This window comes from Podarcis gaigeae (assembly GCF_964106915.1).
Source record: "Podarcis gaigeae genome assembly, chromosome: 10".
Taxonomy (NCBI): domain Eukaryota; kingdom Metazoa; phylum Chordata; class Lepidosauria; order Squamata; family Lacertidae; genus Podarcis; species Podarcis gaigeae.
The window spans coordinates 44,535,313-44,553,673 of NC_139686.1; the positions used below are offsets into that span (position 1 = coordinate 44,535,313).

Sequence of the window (18,361 nt, forward strand, 5' to 3'; positions counted from 1 at the left end):
GTACAAGGCAACATGAACTCAATCCAGAAACCTGCTTCAGAGCACTTCTACCATAGAGAACAAGACTGGCAACAATTTCAATAGAGATTTATATTATCACAGCAATCATGAGAAAGCGGAAGAGAATTAAGACTGGGATATGACAACTGTGAAGTCAAACCCCAAATCACTTACTTGCTCCTCTGCTACAAGCAAGGGATGTGTTGACTCTTCGCCTACTGAAGGAAGACGGGCACTCCCTACGGAAGGGTGTCTGCTGGAGGGATGTGATGAAGCATCTCCATAGGAAGGATACCTTGGATACCCATTGGGTAGACTCTGCCCACTCAACCCAGGTGCTGATTAAAAAGAAAATCCAGTTACCCTATTGTATTGAATGGCACTCTTTTATTATTTGCTGTAACAACCAATTAGCATGCATGGATGCTTGGGAAATAATAGCAGATGTGGGTGAATTCACCTGCAATATTCATCATCTGAAATCGATGAGGTCTAAATCTTATGATGAATTTTAAGACACTTCAAGTGAGAACATGGCAAGTGAGCTCAAGTGTCATATTCAACACTCAGAAAAAATAAACTTACTGGTAGGTGTGCGGGGTGTTCTTGGAACGTCCATCTCTGTTTGATGTGGATTCCTTTCTACTACAGGCTCCTCTACCACATTTATACTATTATTCTGCATGATCTCTTGCAACATATTAAATAATTCTTCAGCACGAGCACACTTGAAGGCAAATATTCCTACAACAACATAGAATCTGTTAGATAACTTTAATGAATAAAGTAAGCTTCCAATAACAGGTGTTGTACAGTCCATTTAAGCACATACCTGTTAATAAAAAAGACCTATCAAACTAAATTATGTTAAACCCCTTTTATATATATATTGAAAAGTTTTAAATTCCTCATGATCACAGATTTAAACAAAATGTAATGTGGATAAAGCAACAATAACCACAGAGAGAAAATTCAGGAAACAAAACTTTATTGGTAAGCAGTAGTCCCTGAAAGAGCACGGTTTTGCTGCAGCAAAATTGTATTTCAGATTTTCTGCTCGATATTTGTAACAAAATCAATATAAAATTCCTATACAAAGAGGTAAGAAGGATCTGACAAAAGGTACAAGTTTATGTGAAGGTTAAGGGAAGAAGGAATATAAAACAGATTTGGGTGATACAGACAAAGCCAATTTGGTTTAGGTCTCAAGGATAGACACAGAAACAAAGTAGACAATACCATGGATTTTCCTCTAGTATTGTTCCACTTTGTCTTTTGACAGCAGAGGGAGCCCAACTTACCATCATCAGCAAAGAGAACCAGTGCAGTTGGCAGCTTTGGATTATTCTTCCATTGAAAGCATTAAGTTAAAGTTGACATTCTTGTTAACAAGTATGTGTTTTTGCTACTGCTGAGCTTTAGCTTATCTAACATATCAAAACTATTGTCCACTACTCTGTTTCAGCCAACACAATTAGGTGTGGTAGCAGATTGTAAAACCTGAAAATTTTAGTAAATTGGTTGTGTATTAAGCGCAGGAGTACCTTGAGCAAATTTCAAATATAATAACAAAAAAGTTCTAGACAGTATCTAATTGTGTCATGCACACTCTCAAATATTCATGTATTTAGTAATGAACTAAATTTGGCATTATCTCCACAGTTGTCTAACACTTGCACTCAACAACTCATTTATGCTATAAAACCTATTCAGAGAATGCTTCAGACTAAATGGACTGTGATCCACAGTGCTACAAAAACTCCATATTTTTCCAAAGTAGCTGCTAAATAAAATAATGAATACAACAAAATTTGTCCACAACAGAAATGGAATCCTTTTCGTAATGGGCTTTGAGTACAATTAGTGGTTCATGGTCAATGTTAGCCATACTTAGAGTAGACCAGTGTTTCTCAAACTTGGGTCTCCAGCTGTTTTTGGACTACAACTCCCATCATACCTAGCTAGCAGGACCTAGGTCAGGCAGGTAGTCAGAAAACAGCTGGAGACCCAAGTCTGGGAAACAGTGGAGTAGACCTACCAACATCAGTAAATTACTCAAGTCCATTTCAATGGTTCTGCTCTGACTATGAAACACTGGAAGCTCTTGTATTTTATTACAACAGCTTTTGAACTTTCTGTCTTCAGACAATTGACAATTCTTTCCCAACTGAACGTGTACTGACGAACCCTAAGCACTTGCCCTGAACATCTGCAGAGGCATGAACTAAACACAAGCCCTATAACTCATCCAACATTCTTCTGTGGTATAACTGGTACATAGTACACTCATCTAATTATATCCTTTAACATCTGTGAAACTGTGGGTTGTATCCAACCCAGTTGTCCCACTAACATAAGGATTTCCACCTGGCAATGCAACTTTCTTTCCTTTTCCTCTCCTAAATCTGCTCCTGAGGGTTGGGACAACCCCCAAACAGATTTGGAGCACATATGAGAAAAGGAGCTGGAGCTCCATTGCAAAATGCAGAAGCCCTGGCACTAAAAGGTAAACTTTACTGGATACAAAGCATTGTTTTGAATATTGACTTTTGCATTTAGAAACATTTTTAAAAATCAAATTCCTCTTTGTCCCTGCATTTTAGGAAATGACTAGCAAGTTATTTTTTAGGAAAGCCTACCCACCATTACTGATGCTCTCACTGAGGGACACCCAAAACACAGGTTTTACAGCAATGCTTTTGCTTAACTAACATATTAACCTGTTATATAGAAACAAGTTCCATTAATGCAACTTTCATGACAATCCTAAATATGCTTTATGGAACACAATACTACTTTGTATCTAGGCGGGGGGGGGGGGGGAGAATGTGACTTTTCCCAGTAGCAACCAGTAGTGTGATCTGAACCTCATTAGGAATCAGGGGGCACATAAGAAAACAGCCATAACTGAACTGATTGAGAAGACGCTCATTCCCCACAGCAATTATTTATGCCTGCTTCAAGAGAAGTTGATCTAAAATGGCAAAATGCACTGAATCTATGTACTTGTGATCATTTTCAGAATAGAATATAATTGTAAGATTTGTGGCATTCCACTGTTATTTGGTAGATATCTTCTTTTTTTATGTAGGTCTGCTTTGCATTTTAAGAATTATGGTTCAACTGATACGACCTTTGAAAATGCTTTCATGGTCCACCAACTAGAGATGACACTGTGATACTGTAGCTCATAATGTTTGGGTACCTTAAATATACGGTACACTGTTGGGAAATTAAATTGTTTTCCTTATGATTGCTATTAAATCGAGAACACTTAACACCACAAATAAACACAGTCTCTCACACAAGTCGGAACACTGATGCTTACACAACAGGCTGGAGAGAAAAAGGATAATTTTTGGTAGTTACAGAAGACAAACCATATAAAGACACTTCATTCTGACACATTTAGTAATACTTAATGAGGATTAAGTGGGGATCTAAAGCATTATTAAACAGTTGTCTCCAAATACATATACTTGCTTTCAAACGTTAACCAAGAATGGTTGAAGATTCTTCTGATAAATTTTAGTACAAATAAACCAACCCATCATGAGCAATAAAAATGGCACTGCACTTTTGAGGATTTACAAATGTTCCAATTTATATCACTCATCCATACCAAAGTTTTAGAGGAGAGATTAGAGCTGAGATATGATTTACAAAAGGCAATTTATGTGAGTTCCAAAACTCAATCAAACCCACAAATAAGGCATGAAAGCAGCAACCCTCTCCTATTTCTCCCCAACAACTGAGCGTCTTTCAGTGTGGAGAAGAATAGCCAATGACACACTAGCATCCATGAAGTGGTTCTTAAAAGCAATGTAAAACAATAGCCATCACCAAATATTATAGTATATGATTGTTGCTAGGATAAATGGGAAGGAAGAGAATCATAAGCATCTTGGAGGAAAGGTGGGATATAAATGTAAGATCTAAAAAGTTAAACACCTTTGAAGAGGGATACTGTAAAGAGCTTTTTGGAATTCCCAGGCATACCAAGCCAACTGGATTACCTACATATTTTCTAAAGCACACCAAAACTTTGAGAGTACTTCCTTTTTCAGAAGCCATACTGAGTCTTCCTCAATTATGTTCTTCTATGGATTGTATCCAATTGTGCCCATGCATGGACTTCTGCTCACAAAACAAGCCTCCACCTTCCACTCCTCCCACCAGCATACTCCCATTTGCTTCAGAGACTTCCCCAACCCTCTGGAGCAGATTTGGGGGGCACACAGGAGAGAGGAAATGAAAGTGAGGTCCTTTTGTGCAAAAAGAAGTCTGCTTGTGCAATGCTGGCTTCCAACCAGCATGTTTAATAAGTCTAGGTTTAATTATGCCTTCAACCAATTTACTTGGGATGGAGGTTTGGCTAATAAGCCTGTAATTTCCTGGCTGTCCATTGGTTCCCTTTTTAAAATGTGTGGCATTGGCTTCCTTCTCTAGCAAGGAGGCCCATTTTTAGTGACAAGTTCTCTGCCTATTATTTTTAGATCATCAGTAATATCACATCTGACCTCTTTAAGAGGGTTGTTAATTTTTTGTGAAGTTTCCATATCTTGTCACCTCTATTTCCCTTCTAATCCCCCTTCCCAAAAAACCCTGATTCAGATGTGGATATGTACTAAATAGCCAAGAATGATATCAAACATCCATTAGCTTCTCTGCAATCTTGTTATACTCCTTCAGTTAACCTTCTGTCCAACTGCTTTCCTGTATGTTGATATTCTATTATTGTAAGTAGTTTTGGAGGCCCTGAGGCACAAAGGTAAGCTATTAATATTTTAAAATAAACAAGCAATTTATCCAAGCTTTTGACATAAGTGCTGCAATATATTCAGTATGCAATTGACAGATCTCTGACACAAATGATTGTAATCCAGTATCTTCCACCACCAGCACCCCCAAAAAACCCCCAACAAAAACAACCCAGTTTCTGAGCTTCCATGCTACTGGGGAAGTTGATTTAGAAAGTGAGGGGTATTTCAGAAGTATGGCAAGATGGTCAGCAGGTCAAAGTAAACTACAAGGCTAGTGCAATTTCCCTGAGTTGAACCAAGTAGCTCCATTTTATAGGAGTCAGCATATTCTCATAGACAGGTAAGATATGGGTCACTGCAGAGGTCTTACTAGCATATTGAAGTATTAAGTGATGATTGATCATTTTAAGGTTCCTACTTGGTGATTTGAATAAATCCTTTTCTGATTTCAGAAAGGTAACCTGGATTTCATTAAAATGAAGGGGAGGTTTTTTTGTCTGTTTGTTTTAATTCAGACCAACTGTTGTTCAAAATACAGGTGTTTAGTGACTACTCTCCCTTTCTCTTTTCTAGGTCTTCTATAGGAACAAGCAAAAAGCTATTATACATACCTGGTCCAGTTTGGCATCTTCGACCACTTTCAAATGAGAAAAGATTGGAATCGTAGCCATAACGGCGCAGACAGAGGTAATGCCATTTGACAGAATCCCGTTTACGGGTATACAAGATTAGTTCTGTGTCTGTAAGTTCCATTATACCAGAACCCAACTCATTACCGTCATCATCCACATTAATAACCTATAAAATAAAATGGATACTATATATTAAAAGCAAACATTCATTTATTAAGCCACAGTCATGTACCTTACCTAACTTTACTGAACAAATATTTGATACAAATATTTAAAACTATAAAATAAATCTATAAAACTAACAAATAAATTTGGCTTCCTGATATAATACAGTTCAAATGTATTTTATTTTCCTCTTAACATGGGGCCATGACTATGCAGGCCACATATATTTCCACCCTCCCTCTAGGCATTTCAAGACTGGCTATTAGTGGTGGTTAACTATCTTTAGCTAATAATGCTAAGAGATGTGAAGACAGAAATCTAGGCTATCTCTGTGGTAATTAGTTGGATACTATATGAAATACAAATAATATGGCTTAATTTATTTTTGAACAACCTATCTACTTAAAAAGCAAGTCCACCAAGAGAGAAAGAAAAATCCAAACATTTCCAAATTGCCCTACTGATTTCACATTTTCTGTCCCTAACCTGCCACCACATAATCTGAATTCTGTGCCCATTAAAGGTGACAAGACCCTACCTTGAATTTGTTTCGATGGTTATCAGGGACTGCTTCTTTATCTGGACAGCTACAACAGCTACCCATGACTTCTTTAGAAGACCATGTGATTGCTAAAACCAAAGTAAAAGAGAATGCATTTCAAAAAGAGAAATGAAAACAAACATGCAAATGGCATATAATAATAATAATAATAATAATAATAATAATAATAATAATAATAATTTATTATTTGTACCCTGCCCATCTGGTTGGGTTTCCCCAGCCACTTTGGGCGGCTTCCAACAAAGATAAAAGATACACTGAAATGTCACATATTAATAACTTCCCTGAACAGGGCTGCCTTCAGGTGTCTTCTGAATGTCAGATAGATGTTTATCGCTTTGACATCTGATGGGAGGGCATTCCACAGGGCGGGCGCCACTACCGAGAAGGCCCTCTGCCTGGTTCCCTGTAACTTGGCCTCTCGCAGTGAGGGAACCGCCAGAAGGCCCTCGGAGCTGGACCTCAGTGTCCGGGCAGAATGATGGGGAAGGAGACGCTCCTTCAGATATACTGGACTGAGGCCGTTTAGGGCTTTAAAGGTCAGCACCAACACTTTGAATTGTGCTCGGAAACGTACTGGGAGCCAATGTAGGTCTTTCAAGACCGGTGTTATATGGTCTCGGCGGCCGCTCCCAGTCACCAGTCTAGCTGCCGCATTCTGGATTAGTTGTAGTTTCCGGGTCACCTTCAAAGGTAGCCCCACGTAGAGCGCATTGCAGTAGTCCAAGCGGGAGATAACCAGAGCATGCACCACTCTGGCGAGACAGTCTGCAGGCAGATAGGGTCTCAGCCTACGTACCAGATGGAGCTGGTACACAGCTGCCCTGGATACAGATTTGACCTGTGCCTCCATGGACAGCTGTGAGTCCAAAATGACTCCCAGGCTGCGCACCTGGTCCTTCAGGGGCACAGTTACCCCATTCAGGACCAGGGAATCCTCCACACCTGCCCGCCTCCTGTCCCCCAAAAACAGTACTTCTGTCTTGTCAGGATTCAACCTCAATCTGTTAGCCGCCATCCATCCTCCAACCGCTTCCAGACACTCACACAGGACCTTCACCGCCTTCACTGGTTCTGATTTAAAAGAGAGGTAGAGCTGGGTATCATCTGCATACTGATGAACACCCAGCCCAAACCTCCTGATGATCTCTCCCAGTGGCTGCATGTAAATGTTGAAAAGCATGGGGGAGAGGACAGAACCCTGAGGCACCCCACAAGTGAGCGGCCAGGGGTCTGAACACTCATCCCCCACCACCACTTTCTGAACACGGCCCAGGAGGAAGGAGCGGAACCACTGTAGGACAGTGCCCCCAGCTCCCAGCCCCTCAAGACGGTCCAGAAGGATGTTATGGTCGATGGTATCAAACGCCGCTGAGAGATCCAGCAGAACTAGGAAACAGCTCTCACCTTTGTCCCTAGCCCGCCGGAGATCATCAACCAGTGCGACCAAGGCAGTTTCAGTCCCATGATGAGGCCTGAATCCCGACTGGAAGGGATCCAAATTGACTATATACCCAAACCATTAAAGAAAATTGGCAGAAGAAAGACAAATTGTACATCAATGGAGACAGACAGAATATAAGCATGTATTGTACAAAACTACATTATAGGGTGAGCTCCAACACGGCATGACTGAATGCCCACTAGGGCAGTGGGATTCCCCGGTCCTCCTTCCCCCCTCCAGGCCCCACATCCCCCCAAATCTGCTCCAGGAGTAAACTGGAAGTCCTGTTGCATTAGTTCATTTTATGCAAGTGAGTGGACATAACCGGATCTTACTCACAATAAGATCCTGGAAGTCCTGCTCCTTGCCTTGCTGGTCTATTTCCACCTGGCTTGGGACCTCCAGCTACAAAAGTTGAGGCTGCTGAACAGACTTTTGGCCTGGGGATTTGTTTAGTATTTGTTGCTGTTACTGATATTATTTTTTCGTATTTCTTTTTAGATCTTATTATGATTTATTTGAATTGTTCGATTTGGTTGTGAACTTTTCGTTGTGTTTTGTTTACTACATTTGTAATTATATATTTATTTTCGTGTTGCAAGCCGCCTTGAACATGGTTTTTAACTATTCAGGCAAGTTCAGAAGGTGGTGAAGAGAAACATCTGGCCAAAGGTACATACACTCACCTAGATTTGGCCATTAATATTTCTAGCCTCTGGTACAGCATCAGTACTTCTGTCATACTTCAAAACATCATGTCGCCCTTCCACATAAATGAGTTACGACCTAAAAATCAAAGTTTTAAAAACAGTCTATTATAGAGGCTCAAGAAAGCTGTTTTGAATAAAAGTTGGTTCCGAAAGCAAAACAAATTAGATAAGTAATATTTGCAGAGAATAAGTGTGCACACATGTGCTGGCCATAACTCATTCTAAAAGGGGTAATTCATAAAAACACTATATTTTTTGCTGTTACCGTATTTTTACCACCATTCTGTTCTTTAACTGAAGATTGCTACTTAATCGAGAAACACAAATAACATAAAAGACAGCATAAGATATTGCAAAGATGTCTTCTGCTGGAGGGGTGTGTGGATCAATTATTACATTTACTTTTCAACAATTCCACCAGGTTTCTGGCTGACCGCTTGCAATGTCTACTAGAAAAGCATCCAAGTGGCTAACTGAAGCAGCCAAATTATATACGTAGCTAGCACTGCATTGAAGGGAAAGGGGAGGTCTTCTGACATCACATAAAGCTTCAGAACTGCTCCAAACATCTATCAACTCCTCTCTTCCAGTTTTGAGCTAGATTTGCATACAGATTCTCTGAGTGTAAATTGGGGACTGTTGCCTAGTCTTTTCCTGAAGCAAAGATCTTTCAGCTTCTTGCTTTCTCCTAGCATTTGTTCCCACTATCTTCTCAAAGTCAGCCTCTTACTATGCTTGTTCTGTATGTTGCTATCTTAGAAGAACTACGTCTTCAAAGAATATACTACACATTGGTGCAGTATTTTGTAGAAGTTCCTGTTCAAATGTGCAACTAGAGAACATCTCAGATGAGTCTCCCATATAGCACTTGCAGTCACCATGTTGCAAAAGCAAATCAGGTCTGGTAAGTGACAGGAAACTATTGGTATGCTATCTTGGGATCCATGGTGGAAGAAATGAGAGACATAAATGTAAGAAAATTAATATTTAACCTACTCCCCTATAAAAGGTCCTAATATGTACATCCTTTCCCATTAACACAACACAAGGTGGTAATGATGTAACAGGTCTACTTCTCTCAGAAGCAGAATATAATGTGCACACTTTAAAAAGAACAAATGCACCGACTACACGTTAACTTGCATTGCAATATTACAAATATTCATTCTGTCAACATTACATATTTGGGGTGGGGCAAAAATATGATTCCATTAAATGAAAGCCTTTTGATAACTAAAAAAAAATGGGTTAACATTGTGCAAATCCAGTGTAGGATCCAAAGCAATGGATTCAAATTTCAAGAAAGGAGATTCCAACTAAACATTTGGAAGAACTTTCTGACGGTAAGAACCGATCGAGCATAGAACGGGCTATCTCAGAAAGTGGTGGACTCTCGCTCTTTCAATATTTTAAAACAGAGGTTGGATGGCCATCTGTCAAATATTCTTTAGCTGATATTCCTCCATTGCAATGATTTGGCTATAGATGACCCTTGAGGTCCCTTCCAACTCTACAATTCTGCGATTCTCAGGTTCCCTTGATGCTATCCTCCAAAAGAGCTGAAAATATGTGTTGTGGTCACCAACAGTGGTTTACCAAAGCTCCATTCAACATTTTTGTTTCTGCTTCAGTGTCAAGTACTAAGCCCCACCCTTCATTTGTGCAATCTAGTCTGTTTCTATTTAAACAGATATTTGGGTCAGTTCTTTTCATGTTATGTAAATTAAAATCAAGTACTTCTGCTAAGGCTGTAGTAAACATAAATTAATTCAGCACAGATGGACCAAATTATCCAGATCAGAACCTGGCTCTTATTATACAGCCACTGTTATAAGAAGATTTTTTTTTCATTCAAAAAGCTGTTTAATTATGTGTATGAAATAAAGCATTACTGTTTTCTAAAGTAAACATTCCCACTGGGCATTCCTTTCATCTTGCATAATTATATTGCATTGGGAAGACTTCGTTTGTGTTCTCTAAGTTTACACACAGCTATTACTGCTTTTTTATACAGCTCACACATGTGATCCACAATTCTAGAGCAGTGTTTCCCAACTGGGGGGCCATATGGCCCCCGGGGGGGGCCAGGATAATCCAAGGGGGCCACAGGTGAACATTATGTAAATGGGGGGCACAGCAGGGGGCTAGGAGGTCACAGAGGGAAGTGAGAAGAAAAGAAATATTTTTAAAAAAAGAAATCCTGATTTCTTTTTTTAAATGGCTATCTGCTTGGCCAATCACAAGCAGGTAAGGGGGCATCCCACCAAGAGGCAGCCTACCTTTTTGCCACCTGCATTTTCTTGGAGCAGTCTTGGTTTGTTTCCAGCAAGAGAGGGTGATTGGTGAGGCTCCCATTTTGCCCACTGCTTGTAGCTGCCGCCAGCGCTGTGCCAGGTGGCAGCCTGGGCCTGACTCTGCAAGGCGCGGGGTGTAATCCACCCCAGCGCCTAGCAGATCAGGGCCTTCAGATGTTGCCAAGGGGAACAGCAAAGAACCTGCACAAGCAACGCTGACACCAAACCCTACATATAGAAAGTAAAATAGAAACATCGCCACCCGACCCCCCCATCTCCCCCCCCACCTCTTTCTACCAGTAGGATGGCGGGGCACAGGAAGGAAACATTTGCAAGGGAGCCATGATCAGAAAAAAATGGGAAACACTGCTCTAGAGCACAGTCTTTCAAAACATCACAAACAGAAAAATATCTATGTCTCCTTTCTTTGTCACCAGAGCAGGGGCGCCGACTTATAAAAAATATTGGGGGGGGCGGGGGCCCATACCGACTTATAAAAAATATTGGGGGGGCCCAAGACCTCCAAACCGCTGCTGCTGGGGGAACAAAAGGGGCGAGCCCCGGGCTGCCCCGACCTTAAGTGAACCTGTGAGGGCCCGCCCTTTGCGGCAGCCGATTGGGCGGTGAATATTAATGAGCTAGGGGGAATCCCCGCTTCTCGAGGGGCTGACGAGAGCCCGCAACCCCCTCTCTAGATCGGGAGTGGCTTTGTTTTAACTCATTACTGAATGTATTTTAAAAGGTAACTATCGTCAAACAAGGAAAATAAAAAATACCAACATAATTTTGTGATTTTACAAAGCATAATATAACTAATAATTTTCTTAAATTATTGGGGGGCAGAGCCCCCCCAAACGAATTTTTGAGGGGGCTCGGGCCCCCTCAGGCCCCATGGAGTCGGCGCCTATGCACCAGAGTCTTCTTAAGGGACTCACAAGAGGGTCCCATTTTCATTGCCAAACCTTACTTAAAGGTTTGGTGAAACAAACTGTTCAGCTTTATCTGTTGCAGAGCACACATAAATTATAGAGTAACAATATGGGCAATAGTTACCATGGATTTAAAAAGCAAATGTTGCTTAATGTGAGTCAACCATTCAAAGAATATGCCTATGAAGTTTATCCTACGATAGGGTGCAAATATATTAGTCTGATCCTTGGATAATCAAGTTCTTAACTTTGACTAATTCCTAGATTCATTGTTGCCTACTACAAATGCAGGGCAACAATATTTATTGTAATTGAAGAATACTATAAAGGCTGTGATTATTTATTTTGATAAACCTAAGCACAGATGATGGTAGAGAGCTGGCAACTGAATGTTTGGTTCCATTATACTGCTTTAGGAAAGTATCCATTTTAAAATGCTGGACCCTGAATGACAGTTCTGCAAACAAAATGCCTTTTTTTTTCTTTTAGAAATATATATGGAGTGCCGTCCTATTCACTCAGAACAAAAATAATTTGCATCATTATTGGAGGAAACAAATATCCAGTGGCTAAAAAGGGAGAAACAAATCATGGCATACTTCCTGGTAGTCACTGAAACTAGGGATATGGTACCTAAACTAACAGAAGTGATTGATTTAAAAAAACCTGCTGTCTTAAGACAACTACATCTCACTAGATCAAAATCTAGCAGACAAGCAGTTAACCACCAATGCACTGAATACTGATTTTAAAGATTGTTTTGTTTCTCAGAGAGGGCCTGGCTCTTCAACCAAGACTTCCTCTTGTGGCTTATTTTGGGAGAAACAAGCCAGCATTCTGGCTTGTTTCATTCTGCCTTGGGAAAAGGAAGAGCAGGGCAAGAGCAATTTGTCCAGCAGCACCCTTGGTCATTCATGGCAAGCCATAGTTTGGCTTCCTGGAACATGTGAACCAAGCCACTTTTCATTCAAAGGCTAAGAAGGAATGCAGGAATTGAAGAAACTTACAAAGATAGTATTAGATTTGCCAGTTTTTAAAGACTTTTTTTTTTAACTAGAAGAACTAGCAAAAACAAAAAAACAAGCACACACCACTTTAGTCAGTCTAAAGTTTTAATATACAATATTTGACTGTTATAATTTTCTTGTAAAGGTAAAGGTACCCCTGCCCGTACGGGCCAGTCTTGACAGACTCTGGGGTTGTGCGCCCATCTCACTCAAGAGGCCAGGGGCCAGCGCTGTCCGAAGAGACTTCCGGGTCACGTGGCCAGTGTGACATCGCTGCTCTGGCGAGCCAGAGCTGCACACGGAAACGCCGTTTACCTTCCCGCCAGTAAGCGGTCCCTATTTATCTACTTGCACCCGAGGGTGCTTTCGAACTGCTAGGTTGGCAGGCGCTGGGACCGAGCAACGGGAGCGCACCCCGCCGCGGGGATTCGAACCGCCGACCTTTCGATCGGCAAGCCCTAGGCGCTGAGGCTTTTACCCACAGTGCCACCCGCGTCCTAATTTTCTTGTACCAGAATACAAAGAAGATGCTTAAACATACTGTATAATGAAAAGCTGAGAGAAGTCAACAAAATAAGGTATTTACTAAGATTCAGACCGAAGTGCCAAAGCTGCCTGTTTTCAGAACATGAAAGAGAGACTACATTCAGTTTCAAACTTTATGAACACATTCCTCAAATACCAGTAATATTAAAGGTCTCAGAAGAGGCAAGACCTTTTCCCCCAACCTTAACATCACAGTTTAATCCTTGGAACAGCTGATTAAAAAATGCCTGTAGTTTAGTTGAACTTGTCAGTTTGAGGAGAAAATCCAACATTCTGAAGGAGAAAAGCTGAAATCGTGAAACAGCTTTTACACTATTGATAAGTTTGAAACTTTTAGAAATCTCACTTCATGTTTGCTCCTTTAAATTCTAACATTTCTGCTGCAACAACATACAGTAGTTCTTAAAATGGTTATTTAACTCATTTTCACAAGGCCTGCACCATTTCATCATTTGAAATATTCCTTTGGTTAATATGGGTTACAAACTTCCGATTAGAATCACAGAATTATAGAGTTGGAAGGGAGCATAAGGATCATCTAGTCCAACCCCCCAGTGGCCTTTCATATTGTCCAGCTTTAGTGCTAATAATTACAGAAGATCACTATGGTGGGGACTCATGGGTGGGCTTTATGGGTGTGATCCCATGCCTCTGCAATGACATTCCTTCTAAACCATGTTGTATCATGACATTGTTCTCATTTTATCATCGGGTGAATACACACATCAGCAGGGGGAGGGGGCTTTGAGAGAAGGTTCAGCTATTGCCATTTGGTTTGTATGTAATTTATGTTGGCTTGTTTTAATATAGTTTATTGATTTTAGTTTTAATTTTGTGTATTTCTACCCTTGGACCTGCAGGTGAAGGGTGGTCTATAAATATGATAGTGATAGATGATAGATAGATAGATAGATAGATAGATAGATAGATAGATAGATAACTGCCTAGTTTATCTTTTCATCTCTATCTTTTGAATATATCATTTAGAAATAAAATAATTTAGGTAACAAAAAAGCCAGTAATATAAAAAATCCATATGACTAAATCTACAGTTCCTTTTGAGATAAGTGTTATCTGAAGATGGATTTGAATGTTCCTTGTCCCTGGGAAAGCCAAGTCATCAAAATCCAGAGGTTGGAGGTATCAATTATCTCTGCAGTTACAAACTGCGCGTCACATAGCAGTGAGTCGCTCATCACTATTCCTCAAAATCACAAATGTACTGATTTTCATAGTACACTCCAAGTGCTTTGGCTCCTATGAAAATAAAGTAATTGGAAGCCTCACACAAGCTTCAACAGAATTGTAAATTGCTACACACCGCCCACATAGCTTTGAGTGCTTGAGTGTGTGTGATTAGGAGGGCTGATGCATGATCACACCAAATTCCTTCCCTTAACTCACAGATCAAAAACTTGCCCTCTCAGCTACATTCTTCTTTAAACAGTCACTGTTACCCTGGCAACCCTATGCTGCTGACACAGGCAGCTGGTCCATTTAAAGTCAGCCCTAGCTGGCAACCAAAATGTTTGTTCAACCAGTTGGGAATAGTTTCTCTCAATTCCAGAGAAGTTGCTGCTTTGTACTTTTCAACGCCACTCCCATTTAAATGTTTTCATTTTGACACATTTTTTAAAATACAAACTTAAACTACTCTGATTATTTATACACTGTTTTATTCTTAGAAATACAAACTTACTGCAAAGCTTTAAAAACTTATGCTCAAATATAAGAGGGAAGGAGAAGCAATCAGATTCTTTTGTCTGCCGCATACATCTATAGTGCAGATTGTTGTAAATATGAATGGAAGCCTTCTGCAAAAAATTATCTGAGTTCAAACCCCGTTTCATGAATTTCTGGTAGCCAAAAAAATGTATTTTTCCTGAATCAAGATTATAGAAACACATTTCAGTTACTTTGTAAGTTATCTCATAGAATACAATTTGTCTGCTTTGACTTTTATTGGTAAAAAGAAGGGGGAAATGCAGTCCAGATATTGAGGTCCTTTCTTAATAAAGATAGGAATGAAATTACAAATCCTCCAACTGTCCCTGCCAGACAAATACAGATAATGAGCCAACTTTATTTCAAGTGCTCAAAGATATCCAGTTCTGCCCATTCACCCTCCCAGTTTAGTGCAATCTAGGCTTTACTTGATTAGGTAGAAATAATTTCTTTTGCTAACCACTTAATTTTATTGCTGAGATAATCAAATGGTCCAAGGTCATAGCATGGGCTAACACTCCATGGCTCTGAAAAGAAGGATGGCCAACTTCTTAAGTCTGTGAAGATCTCTCCATTAACAGTGGTAGAAACACTGGATAAGATTTTTAACAGGATTTTATGAGGTTAATATCAACTAAGCACTTGTGCGCCACCTGGAAAGCACACAATACAAATGCAAAGAACTTTACAACCTACAAGTAGGCATTGCCAAAGCATTCTGCTTTCTATTTACATGCTTTTTTTGAATATGAAATGTCTTAAGAGTATTTTTTTGGGGGGGACCCTTCCCACACCTATCAAGAGGTAATCTTTATACTGAGAGTTCTTATACTTTACAGTGCTAGCATACTAATCTTGACTGTCAAAGCAACCAATAATGAAAGCAAACAAGCAATAATCTCTACTGGGTGTGACTGAAACATGTAAACATCGGTACTGAGTCAAGGGTTTATTACTATTGCAGTACTGAGGGTTTATTACTATTGCAGTACACAGAAAGTAGTAGTAGCAGACTTAAAATTGGGCCTTATGCCATTTACAATAATGCACACACAAAAGCCAGTCACCTGCTTTTTCTTGACTCCTGTTCCTAAATCTGGCTGCACATCAGGGAGATCCTCTCCTTCCATTCTGGCAACCATGCCATATCCAATTCAAATCATTCTTACTTGCTTTTCTTATTAGTTTACTGGCAGTCAATACATTTTTCTGTATCCAAAAATTAAATAAACAAACTGTTCAGGAAAAAGTAATTGCATGGACAGAATACGTGTCACTGTGTTCCACTGTCCATTGCATTTCTCTTGCAATTGAAATTGCTTTCATGCTGCATACAGAGTTGTCTTAGGACATTGACACCTCAAGATAAAAGTAGTTGCCTGGTGGAGAGGGGAATATTTCTTGTTTGGATACTTCTAGAATCCAAAGAGATATTTAAGCTTAGGCTCTGTTGAACTGGATAGGAGGACTAGTGTGTCATCTAACAACAGTGTAAGATTCACAGAATTGGAAGCAGTTCTTTATTTTCACTGCTGGTGCCAGAATCCTCTCGTTGACAGAAATAGCATGCCAAAAGTACTTATTAAGGAGTAAGATAATCCAAGTCAGTTCCCATACGGATATTTTCTTGTAACCCCAAATTTTCTGGAAAGTATTGTTGGCCAAAAGCAGCCTCTACAGAAACTAGTGAGTTAACCTTGTTGGACTGTGATGATGCAAAAGTAGCTCCAACATGCTATCCTACCGCTTGTCCAGCACCTAGTACTACTTGGGAGAGACAAGGGGACTCTTCAAATACCTTGTAGACCTCCAATAAGCTTTCTTTTCCCTGTCTAGCCACAAAAGCATGCCAATCTTTGTTGTTTACATACAGAGCGGAAACCTGCTGGAAATCCCTAGTTCTACAGAAAAAGGTCCATTCTAATATCCCATCTGGGCAATTTCAAATTCTTTAAACAGAACACTGTGAAGGAACACTCACAGACTTATGAACCCCACTCCTGACAGTCATAAAATCATAGAGTTGTAATGAACCCAAGGGTCATGTACTACAACCACCTGCAATGCATCCTCCTCTATATAGGTAAAGGGACCCCTGACCATTAGGTCCATTTGTGGCCGACTCTGGGGTTGTGGCGCTCATCTCACATTATTGGCCGAGGGAGCCGGCGTACAGCTTCCAGGTCATGTGGCCAGCATGACTAAGCCGCTTCTGGCAAACCAGAGCAGCGCACGGAAATGCCATTTACCTTCCCACCGGAGTGGTACCTACTTATCTACTTGCAGTTTGATGTGCTTTCGAACTGCTAGGTTGGCAGGAGCAGGGACCGAGCAACGGGAGTTCACCTGCAGACCTTCTGATCGGCAAGTCCTAGGCTCTGTGGTTTAGCCCACAGCACCTCCCGCGTTCCTTTATATGAGCTGAAGAGCGCACCCGGGCTTCGCACAGCTGTCTGCAAGCCTGGGGAGACCGGCACGTGTCCCTAGGCTTGCGGATAGCAGGCTGTTCTGGGGGCTGGGGTCGGGGGAAGCTCGGGCTTCCCCCGCGCCAGCCCCGTGCCTGGGGGGGAATTTTTTTTTCTTTATTCCCCCCCCCCAAAAAAACCTAGGTGCGTCCTATAGGGCGAAAAACACTCACTTTTTTCCTCCTAGGAAGTAAGGGGAAATGCCTGTGCGTGTTATGGAGCGAATGCCTACGGGTGGCGGGGGGGGGGATCTGCTGCAGTCGTGAGCAGAGGATCCATGGTTCCCCTTCCTTCCCTCCTCCGTGGCTCGCTTTGAAACAGCAAAGCGGGACAGGAGCCGCTTACACAGGTGTAAGCGGCTCCTGTCTGGTTGGCTGCTTTAAACCGTGCTCTCTGTCCCTCTCTCCTCCCCAATCAGCTCACTAAATAGCAGCAAACCTTTTCAGCTCTCTAAGCCGGGGAGGAGGGAGAGAAGCAGAGCCTGCTTGTTTTAAAGGAGCAAAGTGGGAGAGGAGAGGAGCCTTCTCCCCTTATACCTCTCTTCTGCATTATTAGCAGCAACCTTCTCCACACACCCCACGCATGCTCCTTGTCCCCTGAGTGCTTTTCCTTCCCTCCCCACTTAAAACGTGGTTACAAAGCATGGATCCACATGGATTCTCAGGAGTTTTGCATTGGGCTACCCCAAACTCACCGTCAGATCACATGTCTGTGGCCACAGTATGAACCACAAAAATCATACATCCACTGTTTCGTTTAGAATATTTTTTTTCTTGTTTTCCTCCTCTAAAAACTATGTGTGTGTTATGGTCAGGTGCGTGTTATAGAGTGAAAAATACGGGTGCTCACCAGCAAGCATTGCTTAGCTTCAGCACTGAGAATGGAATATGTTCTGGAGAGGTAGAAAACTAACTGGTAACTCCCCTGAGGCAAGTTCTCACCCAACTGTCTTAATAATGGTTCAATTTGCTTGTGGTTTCCAAGATTGCCACCTGGTGAATCTTTAGGAAGCCAATTTTCAAATTATTAATGCTAGTGCAACAAAGTGGAGAATATACCAATAATTCATCTGAAAGGCATCACTTTTAATATTAAGATAAACTTGCTATACTTTTTAAA

General features: G+C 40.9%; 1 protein-coding gene across 1 annotated transcript in view; it reads right to left on the reverse strand.

The window, feature by feature from the left end:
- FRS2 (fibroblast growth factor receptor substrate 2) overlaps positions 1–18,361 on the reverse strand; it is a 41,824-nt gene that overhangs the window by 11,365 nt on the left and 12,098 nt on the right. The window contains exons 2-6 of the mRNA XM_083699316.1: positions 8,253–8,352; positions 6,099–6,190; positions 5,375–5,561; positions 586–744; positions 175–338 (exon numbers count right to left, since the gene is read on the reverse strand). Of these exons, the coding sequence (XP_083555442.1) occupies positions 175–338; positions 586–744; positions 5,375–5,561; positions 6,099–6,164 (576 nt within the window). The 5' untranslated portion in view covers positions 6,165–6,190; positions 8,253–8,352. The remainder of the gene's footprint in view (positions 1–174; positions 339–585; positions 745–5,374; positions 5,562–6,098; positions 6,191–8,252; positions 8,353–18,361) is intronic.